General features: G+C 36.6%; 1 protein-coding gene across 1 annotated transcript; it reads left to right on the top strand.

Moving 5' to 3' along the window:
* Positions 1-6,416: 6,416 nt before the first annotated feature.
* LOC148062238 (usherin) lies at positions 6,417-12,075 on the top strand. The gene is made up of 7 exons (XM_087779079.1): positions 6,417-6,475; positions 6,588-6,640; positions 10,507-10,664; positions 10,744-10,848; positions 11,596-11,667; positions 11,746-11,919; positions 11,986-12,075. The coding sequence occupies exons 1-7, from the start codon at positions 6,417-6,419 to the stop codon at positions 12,073-12,075; spliced, it is 711 nt and encodes a 236-aa protein (XP_087635205.1).
* Positions 12,076-12,540: the final 465 nt, after the last annotated feature.

Below are 12,540 nucleotides of genomic sequence, written 5' to 3' on the forward strand. Positions count from 1 at the left end.
GTCACGTTTGTCTTCCTTCGCGATTTAGCTCCGGCGAGTCGTGGCGAGGGTCGGCCATTTTCCCCCCTCGCCATCCCTCCCTCCCGGATCCACTTTTAATGAATCGTGTGTGAAGTTTAAGAGACGCTGCAGGGGTGATGGTCATCAGGGGTCCGCTGCTGAGGCGGATGAATCATCGCTCCATCACGCGGCGAACGCCTGACACTCTTCATATCTACTTTTTTTATCCCTGTTATTCATTTCGTCCAGAAGGCTGCGACCTTCACTATTTAATGAACCTTTTTAAATAGAACAGAACGAGAGAGAGATTCAACCAGAGGCTAAAAAAAAAGGAGTAAAAACCTTTATGAGACTTAGAAGGACAATCTTTTTTTTTAATTGATTCATATATTTGTTCAACTAGATTTCTTTTTCACTCTTTTCTTATTCTTATATTTATTTATTTATTTTTTTCAATATTTAAACTTAATAAAATGATATAATATACATTTCAACATTTAATTTTCTAACCATAATAATAGTTTTATAATTAAATACCTTCTTTATGACCCTTTTTCACTTTCTTTTCCGATGGTTTGTGCAAGAGTATCACTTACTGGAAAAGCACTCAGGGAGGACATACCTCCACAGAACCCAATTTCCCGAAGGAGATCTCCAGGGATTAATAAAGTTGATCTATCTTTCTAAGAGGAGCTCATATCACATGAGTCCACAGCAGGGGTCGCCAACCTTTTTTTGCACCACAGACCAGTTTTATAGTAGCATGATATTCATAGACTTTCAGACAAAAACAGTAAAATTAAATTATAGATTGTGTTTCACTCAATTTTTTTGGAGTAAACTTGACTGAAACGAGTGGCTTGACGTGTTTAGATGCTTTTTTTCCAAAACAAAACACATTATTAATATTAGGGATTCTACGCGAGAGTTGAAGGACACCCTGGACAGGATGCTGGTCTGTTGCAGGGCACACAAAGACAACTGGAGTTCCCGGAGTAAACCCACGCAACACAAGGGGAACATACAAACTCCAGACAGAAATTACCTGGAAGCAAACCGGCAACCTTCTTTCTGTGAGACGCATTATTATTATTACAGACAGTAATAATCAATAGAAGAGAAATGATCTAAAATGTTCTTTCTATACAGTAACAAATACTTTGCAGACTAGTTCTAATCCCCAGACCGGGATTTAGGGACCAGTGCTCTATTAAACCCAGTCTACAGTTGACAACTAAGACGTGTCGATATGTCATCGTGCTCACACACCACAGAATCGGGTTGGCTCCCTGGCTGGAAGGAACTACCGTAAGTGGGAATTGAACTTGAGTCATGACAGTTCTAAATCCAAACCACTCTACCGCCTTTGATGTTAGCCTCACAGGAAAGATGGTTGACTTTAGGTTTTTCATCATGTATATCCACTGGTCTCCAGCTTTTAAATCCATAAAAGTCAGTGACAAATTCTTCAAAGAGTTCCTGGATCCAGATGGAATCATAATCCAGAAAGGACCTCCCTGGCTTCCAGAAATACATATGCAGTGGTGGAGGTTGTTCACCTTGACTCTGAAGGGATAACACAAATGCATTTGTTTTCGGGCCTTCGGGTCACTTTGACCCTGAGATAACACAAGGGTCAATAAAGATACGTATAAAGGTACTTTCTCCGGTCTATTAGGGTATGAGGAACTGTGTATAACTTATTTTTTAACAGAGAAGTGGTTAAACTTCCACGTTGACAAATATAGCCCAATTTTTATTTTAGAAAAAAATATATACTGTAACATTTTGGCCTCAATATAAGCAAAAAAATCCCCGCAAAAATGCAGTATGTGTTATTCTTCAAGCTTCTTTTTTTGGGGGGTTTGCCAGATACAACCCAAAATAAACACGACCTGACCATCTGTCTGGCATGTCAGGGGAGTTTATAAGATTCTTAAAATGTCATGGGTTCCATGTGGCGTGTTCTTTATCTTAGCATCATAGAGAATTGTGTTGTGGTGAGCACAAGAAAACTACATTGCATGTGATGTTCCATCCTTGCCAACAACAGTAACGGTGACGTGAAATAGAAAACCTATGGCGCTTTGCCGCCCAGCCAACCAACCACAACTGCTGATACATTTGTAAACACAATACAAGTTCCACCTCAAACCAGGAGGACGTGCTGTGTGTAAAAGGGAGAAAATACAAAAAATGACTTTTTTTTGTCTGCAAAAATTTGACGCATGTTTCAGTGGAAAGTCTCTAATAATAAGTCCCTATCAACACTTTAAAGAATATAAACCTGTCAGAAGAGAATAATTATATTTTCTTTTAGTTTAGCTTAATGCTTTATTTTTATTTTGTTTTGTGGAATTGACTAACTAAACTACAAAATATGCTACCTCTCTTTTTATATATATATATATATATATATATATATATATATATATATATATATAAATATATTTGATGAGGCACAATAAATACATATTTCACAAAAGAGAGGTTATTCTAAAGAATGTACCACCTCAGTTTTTTCAAGATTTTTTAAGTCCAAAAGCGATTTTATATTGTTAAAAATCTAAATATTACACGGAACTTCAGAACTGTTGTGGGAATAAAAATGATGTTGGTCATTTTAGTGTAATTTATTTGTAGATAAATCTATATATTTTTGATTGAAATAACATTGTTCTCCAAGAGGAAAGTCAAGAATATACGTTTAACTGACTTAAAGGACGTAAAAAAACATTAAAATTGATCGAAAAAAAACCTACAAGATTTTGCGACAACTTCACTCCAGGTAGTCGTGTCCTCTCTTTGGGGATTCAGAATATGATCGCCATAACAATAAACCACCATATGCTTGGATTCTCCAAACCAACATTCTCAAAACAAGCTTAATTGGGGCGTAAACAAAACCAACCTGGCAACGCAGCCCGCTAACGTCGCCGTTAAGATGTGAACAATAACTTTTTTGGGGCGAATAAAGGCAAATATTCTGGTTTATATTTTCTAAATCGCTGGAGACAAAAACTATATACAGATATGTATACGCATAGATATATTTATGTGACAGGAAATGGAGTAAACGGACAGTTTACAGTCATTGTGAGCAGTATTTTATATAATATACTTTTTAATCAAATACTTTATTACGTTGGATATGAAGTATTCTATCCGTGATAAGCAGGATTAGCGCATCATCGCCCCGAGAATGAGAGATTTCACCAGAATGACATGCCTGCAGATTGAGTGAGATTCAAGCAGCTTTCAGAAGCCTGGACACGGAACACGCGACACTTTGATTCATACGTGCGCTGAGAGATTAAACATCATTTCATTATATTGTCAATTTGTTCTGGGTTAGGAGGAGAAGGGGGAGGCAAGTGATAAAGATGAATGGATACAAAGACAAAGCAGAATCTCCTCATCTGTCAGCAGAGGAGGAGTAATCCCCTTATTTACTTGCAGTTAAAACTCACAGGGATTCCGAACCGGGCCGGAGATTCTTCAGCACATCCGCCGCCCGTAAGTGAGTTAGCGATGGTGAGTGATATATCCCCATATGTCTCTCTCCTTAAATGAGTTAGGATGTGTCTAGCGGCCGTGTCGGACGGACACCCAGGTGATGGATGAGGCCCCGAGGAGATGGCTTGTAAAAGAAAAAAAAAAAAAAAAGAGGCTGATTCTGGCACTCAAGGGTGAGATCACTTCCTCAATAAAGGAATAACAGTGTTGGGAATGATCACGGCCAGGTATGAATGTTGATGAGGCTATTAGACGCAGGAGGGACGGCGGGGGCGGATAAATCAAACGTGTCGTTACTTAATGTGGGACAGACCCTCTTAGTCCGGCCGGTCACTCTCGGCACGTGTCGCCGCTTCCAAGGTAGTGACTTGAATCTGCCCGGCGATTGAAGCTGTTCGTCAGATTAATCACAGGCGATTAATTATCGATTAATCACTGTATTTTTAATATATTTTATTCATGTTGGAATTTACATTAGTAGACTAATGAATACTCAAGCAAATGTATCAATTTACATTGTGTTTATTAGATGTCCCAGCATGCATTGCAGGACCGAAAGGTTGTTTTGGCCCTTTGTTTTCCTTCGGTATTGTTTTTCCTTTTAGTCAATAAAAAAAATCAGTTTCACTATATGAACTATATATCCATTTATAGGCATTTTTTGAATGTTTGGTGTGATTTGCTTGTTTTCTGGTTACAGTCCGATTTAAATAAGACTTATTTTACATTTTGAAATAGTAGTTGATTGTTTATGAAATACATTCAATTTAAATGAAAGTTATTTATTTTTATTTTGGTTTTTGGCAATCAAAAACGTAAATAGGGTTAAATGTCATGATATTTAAATATATATATATGTATATATATATATATATATGAATATATACAGTATATATATGTATATATATATGTATATATGTTTATGTATATATATATATATATATATATATAGTATATCTTTTCGATTTTTCGATTTTATACATTTTATGGTAGTGGGCTCAATGATTTTGGACGCAAAATAATGGTAACAATAGAATTTAATAACCAATTAAGTGTAGATGCTATATTAACTCTAAATTGTATCTTTGTTTTGTTTATTACTATTTGTTAAAGCCTCAATCCGTAGGTTTAGAGATGTTGTTTCTGGCGACCCCCTGTGTCAGAAATGTGCAATACAATAAAATCTCAAATGTTAATGCCTTAAACATCATGTACATTTGTTTATAAAATGATTATTTTTAAAGACTTATAATATATAGAGAGTTCTATGATGACTGTTCAAAATTAAACATATATATATATAAAAAATAAAAAAATCTCACATAGTATTGCTTTAAAGAGAAAACAGTCCACAATGAAGTGCACACGTTCATACAAGGCTCCGGGGTCGCAGTAACAGGCAGCCATGTTGGATCCTCACTGAATTCGAGACCCTCCTCCACGATGAAATATTAACGTCCAGGGGAGTCAATAATTACAAAATGTGGAATCCTCTTTCATTCCGCCACATCGTGAACTCGACCCACAAATCATTTCGGCTCCGGGACATTTCAAAGTTGGACTTGGTCCTGCTGGGAAGCACCTTGACTACACCAACATAAATCTGCTGCTTTATGTCTCCACTGTCACTGTCAGTCATCGCTCTGGACTCTACGGTGTCACTTAAGGACAAACGGGCGGAAAATGGACTCGTGCATAAGATATGAAGACGTATGTGCGCATGTGTGTCGCTAATGTGTCACTAGTCTCTCACAAACAGCGCCGGAGACACTTATGTCCGCTTTTGTTGACAGATGATGCAGGACAATAGAGGTCAGATGCTGCTCTCTAGCGTTATCACGTGGTCAGAGGAGAGAACTGCATGAACGCGCGTCAACAAAAAGATGCAAAGACTCACTATTTTTATCCATATATGTTTATTTATAAACGTTTTGTAACTTATTTAAGGCGTATTTATTAAAAACAAAAATGTAAATAAATTAAAGCTTGATGAATTTAGTTTGATTAGTGAAACGCACGTCAAGATTACGGTGGCCCAGAAGTACCAAACACATTTACGAACACTGAGATGTATGTATTTACTCTGAAATAAATTTACAATTTCTTAAAACGAATATAAAAACTTAATCAAAATGTAAATTTCCTGATTATTTTTCTTTTATCAACCCTGAATTATTATTATTATTATTATTATTATTATTATTATTTTTACAGCTTTCTGATTTGAAAAATACATTTACAAACTCAGAAACAAAAATCACAACACAATTTTGTTCAGGATTTTTTTGCCCCAGAGTAAATAAAATTAGTCTCAGGAAATTTTAATTGGAAAATAAATAAGGAAAATGAGAAAGTGAAAAGTGTAAATACACATCGTCGGTGCAGAAGTAAATTGGATTTGTTGTTTTTAACATGTTACCATTTATATTGCCATTATGATGAATCTTCATTTCTATTTCTTTATTCCTATGTTGTGTATTTATATTTCGATTTACAAAACAATATTCTTATTTTCAGTTATATATTTCTGATCGCCTGTTATTCCAAAGTATAAAATAAGGGTATTTGTGAAGCACTGGATAAAGATAATCTCCAAAAAAAACAAAAATAAAGATAAAATACAGTCATACAATACAAATAATAAATTGATTATATATTTATAAAATGATAAGGGGTTAGAGAAATAAAGTTTTGTGAAACAGAAAAAGAGTTGTGAGTGTGTATCACGTGTGTATCATGAGTCTGGAGACGTCGTCTCTGGTGTCATGACACTTGGACATATCAGAGCAGATATCACACTATCAGCTGACACACACACTCTCGTGTGAGACAGGATACACACACACACACACATGCGGGGAGGATCAGATGGTGATATTGCTAATACCTGCTCAGGTAACATGACACCTGGTTGTTACCATGGTGCCGCTGAGGAAGAGCAAAGGCTGATGGGAGAATTGTAAGGTCAGAGAAACTGTGCAGGATCTTCGGCGGCTTCGTTGTAAGAACTTCAGTGGTGAAGATCCGCGACTGCTCGTGGGTCGTTGTGCGTGTATTCATGTGTCACTCAGGGAGGGGTTGACTGACACCCCCACCTCAGGCCGAGCCACGGACCTCAGCACCGGTGAGTCCATGTTTGTCTTCGCTGACAGCAGATATGTGCAGGAATGATGAGGATCAGATGAAAGACTTAACAGACAAGATTAAATGCTGTCGACACCAGGACTCGTGTGAACAACAACAACACAACACAAGCTCTTGTTACACATGTGATGACGTAGATCATGACTTCATGATCATCAACATAGCTTCACTATCTTCATCATCATCATTATCATCATCATCATCATCATCATCATCATTATCGTCATCATCATCATCATCATCAATATCATCACCATCATCATTATTATAAACATGAACATGGATCTATTACATCTTGTCATCATCTTCATCATCATCATCATCATCATAATTTTCATCATCATCATCTTCATCATCATCCTCCTCATCATCGTCATAAACATGGCTCTATTATGTTGATGACAATCATCATAAATATCTTCATCATCATTATCTCTTTGTCATCATAATCTTACTCTGCTTATTCAACAACATCATCCTCAGCATCAGCATCATCATCAAAACTCTATTATTATTGTCGTCATTATCAGTATCATCTACTTCTTCATCGGCATCATTATCTTCATCATCATCATCATTGTTATCGTCATCACAATCTTCATCATCATCACAATCTTAACCATCATCACAATCTTCATCATCATCACAATCTTCATCATCGTCACAATCCTCATTATCATCACAATCTTCATCATCATCACAATCTTAAATCATGATCACAATCTTCATCATGATCACAATCTTCACCATCATCACAATCTTCACCATCATCACAATCTTCATCATCATCACAATCTTCATCATCATCACAATCTGAACCATCATCACAATCTTCACCATAATCACAATCTTCATCATCATCACAATCTTCATCATCATCACAATCTTAACCATCATCACAATCTTCACCATCATCACAATCTTCATCTTCATCATCATCTCAATCTTCATCATCATCACAATCTTCATCATCATCACAATCTTAACCATCATCACAATCTTCACCATCATCACAATCTTCATCTTCATCATCATCACAATCTTCACCATAATCACAATCTTCATCATCATCACAATCTTCATCATCATCACAATCTTAACCATCATCACAATCTTCACCATCATCACAATCTTCATCTTCATCATCATCATCTCAATCTTCATCATCATCACAATCTTCATCATCATCACAATCTTAACCATCATCACAATCTTCACCATCATCACAATCTTCATCTTCATCATCATCTCAATCTTCATCATCATCACAATTTTCACCATCATCACAATCTTAACCATCATCACAATCTTCATCATCATCACAATCTTCACCATCATCACAATCTTCATCATCATCACAATCCTCATTATCATCACAATCTTCATCATCATCACAATCTTAAATCATGATCACAATCTTCATCATGATCACAATCTTCACCATCATCAAAATCTTCACCATCATCACAATCTTCATCATCATCACAATCTTCATCATCATCACAATCTTAACCATTATCACAATCTTCACCATAATCACAATCTTCATCATCATCACAATCTTCATCATCATCACAATCTTAACCATCATCACAATCTTCACCATCATCACAATCTTCATCATCATCACAATCTTCATCATCATCACAATCTTCATCATCATCACAATTTTCACCATCATCACAATCTTAACCATCATCACAATCTTCATCATCATCACAATCTTAACCATCATCACAATCTTCACCATCATCACAATCTTCATCATCATCACAATCTTCATCATCACCACAATCTTCATCATCATCACAATCCTCATCATCATCACAATCTTCATCATCATCACAATCTTAATCATGATCACAATCTTCATCATGATCACAATCTTCACCATCATCACAATCTTCATCATCATCACAATCTTCAGCATCATCACAATCTTCACCATCATCACAATCTTCATCATCATCACAATCTTCACCATCATCACAATCTTCACCATCATCACAATCTTCATCAACATCACAATCTTCATCATCATCACAATCTTCACAATCTTCATCATCATCACAATCTTCATAAACATCACAATCTTCATCATCATCACAATCTTCACAATCTTCACCATCATCACAATCTTCACCATCATCACAATCTTCATCATCATCACAATCTTCCCCATCATCACAATCTTCACCATCATCACAATCTTCCCCATCATCACAATCTTCATCATCATCACAATCTTCCCCATCATCACAATCTTCATCATCATCACAATCTTCATCATCATCACAATCTTTACCATCATCACAATCTTCATCATCATCACAATCTTCATCATCATCACAATCTTCACCATCATCACAATCTTCATCATCATCACAATCTTCACCATCGTCACAATCTTCACCATCATCACAATCTTCACAATCTTCACCATCATCACAATCTTCATAAACATCACAATCTTCATCACCATCACAATCTTCATCATCATCACAATCTTCATCATCATTACAATCTTCACCATCATAACAATCTTCATCATCATCACAATCTTCACAATCTTCACCATCATCACAATCTTCATAAACATCACAATCTTCATAAACATCACAATCTTCATCACCATCACCATCACAATCTTCATCATCATCACAATCTTCATCATCATCACAATTTTCACCATCATCACAATCTTCACCATCATCACAATCTTTATTATCATCACAATCTTCATCAACATCACAATCTTCACCATCATCACAATCTTCACAATCTTTACAATCTTCATAAACATCACAATCTTCATCATCATCACAATCTCCATCATCATCACAATCTTTATCATCATCACAATCTTCACAATCTTCACCATCATCACAATCTTCATCAACATCACAATCTTCAGCATCATCACAATCTTCACCATCATCACAATCTTTACAATCATCACAATCTTCATCATCATCACAATCTTCACCATCATCACAATCTTCACAATCTTCACCATCATCACAATCTTCATCAACATCACAACCGTCATCATCATCACACTCTTCACAATCTTCATCATCATCACAATCTTCATAAACATCACAATCTTCATCATCACAATCTTCACAATCTTCACCATCATCACAATCTTCAACATCATCACAATCTTCATCATCATCACAATCTTCATCATCATCACAATCTTTACCATGGTCACAATCTTCACCATCATCACAATCTTCATCATCATCACAATCTTCACCATCGTCACAATCTTCACCATCATCACAATCTTCACCATCATCACAATCTTCATAAACATCACAATCTTCATCACCATCACAATCTTCATCATCATCACAATCTTCACCATCGTCACAATCTTCACCATCATCACAATCTTCATCAACATCACAATCTTCATCACCATCACAATCTTCATCATCATCACAATCTTCACCATCGTCACAATCTTCACCATCATCACAATCTTCATCATCATCACAATCTTCACAATCTTCACCATCATCACAATCTTCATAAACATCACAATCTTCATCACCATCACAATCTTCATCATCATCACAATCTTCACCATCATCACAATCTTCACCATCATCACAATCTTCATAAACATCACAATCTTCACCATCATCACAATCTTCATCATCATCACAATCTTCATAAACATCACAATCTTCACCATCATCACAATCTTCACAATCTTCACCATCATCACAATCTTTATCATCATCACAATCTTATGATATTCATGCTGATCCTCCTCCTCCTCAATATCATCTTCATCATGCTGAGCCACAGAAATGTTTTGGCTTGTGTGTCCAGACCCTCCGAGCCCGACTGCTCCAGCAGCAGGTGCAGGGGAGCGAGCAGAAGGAGGTGAGGGGGAGCAGGTGCTGGTCCGAGAGCTGTGGTTCATCGCACTGATGGCTGGAGTCGCGCTGCTACTCTTGGCCATTGTGTTGGGAGTCGTGCTCCACAGAGTAAGACCCATGAAACCAGAGAGCAGCTGCCTCCACCTTCTACTTTCCACTCTCATACTTTCACTCTCGCCGATGGCAGGTCCTGATCAAACCCACCTTCACCAGGGAGAGACCCCCGCTGGCGGGTCTGCCCACACAGGGCAGGAGCCACAGAGCTGTTTACCCACAGAGCAACTCCATGTTGGTGAGAGGGATTCATATTTCAATTATTAACACTGTTTTGGATTTAGATGTTTTTGTTAAACCTTAAGATAACAATTATATATTTTTTGTTAAAGAAAAATATACAGGACAAAAAAGATGTTATAATATATCCAAATATTAAGGAAATAAATACTGCTAATCACTTAAATGGACAGTAATAATTAAAAACAAAGTAAGAAACAATTCATTACCAGTTATTACAGTATTACAGATATTCTGAATATGATAAAATAAATAAATAAAAACACATGTAAAATAATAATTTTCGAAATACAACAAATCATATAGTGAATAAAACAAACAAAAATGTTTTTAAAATTAAAGATTAAAACTTTAAATTATTAAAATGGCAGTAATACTAATGAAAGAAAGATTCAAATAACAATAAAAAAGTTATATCTGATTAATTTGTCTCAGAGGAAACGGATGATAAAATAATTTTAAATATTGATAAAGATAAATGTGCCTTAAAAATTACATTCATTTATTATGATTTATTGACTTTGATGAGGCTTCATGAAACAGCTGAGGTATCATGATACATTGTCTTCTTTTGAACGGCCACTAGATGGCACTTCCTGCTTTATAGTCTAATAATTTATGATCTAAACGTAGAGTGCCATCTAGTGGCAAAATGAAGACGCTGTATCAGGATACGTCATCAACAGTTTCATGACACCTCATCTCTACTATATATCAAACATGTTTTAAGTGAATATTTCCTCAGTTCGACACCATCCCTGAGACCACAGGGATCTCCAACTGTGTGACGCTGAAAGGCTTCACTCTGAAGATGGAGGTGAAGCAGAACATGGATCAGTATTTGACACCGAAGCCGGAGAGTAAATCTTTTTTTTTGTTTATTGGACTCCAACAGGAAGTAGTGGAGACCAAGTGTGAGCTGGTGCAGGAGACTCCACGGGGCGAGCTGGAGATCCTCAGCGTCAACTCTCTGAGGCGCAGCGTCAGTCAGGTGATGGACGGGAAGTCGCTGACGGGAGGGGACGGATCCTCCTGGGACCCCAACATCTCAGGACACGACAGTGGAATGGTGAGCCCCGGAAAATGAAACGTCGGTAAACGAGGGGATAACGTTAACATTTCTTCTGCTCCACAGTTTATGGAGGACGAGGAGTTCGTGGACACGGTTAAAGGCTTCAGCACCATCAGGAAGGAACACACCATGTTTACTGACACCAACCTGTGACCCCTGGATGACCTTTAATGGGACATTTCCCCTCACGTGAACGGGTTGATTCCCGCAGCAGTGTCAAAAGGACAAACACAGCAAGAGTACTGAGAGTCATCTCTGTACTTATAATACATTAACTTTGATTCTGGAACGCTGGATTTGTTTTATATACAGTTTTTGTTCAGAGCATCTATGAAGGAAACGTCTTTTCAATAAAAACCTCAAAAAATGACATGAAAACCTTATTTTTTACATGAAGAAAAAAGTGGTTTAAAATGAACCGAAACGAGATAATCGCCCACTAAGTTCTCTAAAAGAAAGTTGTGTCCATCCATGTATCACTCATTAATACTTGATGTTTCACCTGCTTTAACAAATCATCTGTAATAATAACTTTCAATCTTTTCATTTTCTTAAAACGTGTTTTTTACTGACATCATTAAGTCCCACGTTGACACATTTTTATAGATTTAAATCAAA

Source organism: Callionymus lyra, chromosome 17, assembly GCF_982586985.1.
Source record: "Callionymus lyra chromosome 17, fCalLyr1.hap1.1, whole genome shotgun sequence".
NCBI classification, from domain to species: Eukaryota; Metazoa; Chordata; class Actinopteri; order Syngnathiformes; family Callionymidae; genus Callionymus; species Callionymus lyra.

What these genes read in the sequence shown, in the direction of transcription:
- LOC148062238 (XM_087779079.1), top strand. Translation starts at nt 6,417, where the DNA reads ATGACACCTGGTTGTTACCATGGTGCCGCTGAGGAAGAGCAAAGGCTG. An exon ending in AGCCACGGACCTCAGCACCG is followed by an intron (nt 6,641 to 10,506) that starts GTGAGTCCATGT and finishes TTGTGTGTCCAG; the next exon opens with ACCCTCCGAGCCCGACTGCT. An exon ending in CAGGACACGACAGTGGAATG is followed by an intron (nt 11,920 to 11,985) that starts GTGAGCCCCGGA and finishes TCTGCTCCACAG; the next exon opens with TTTATGGAGGACGAGGAGTT.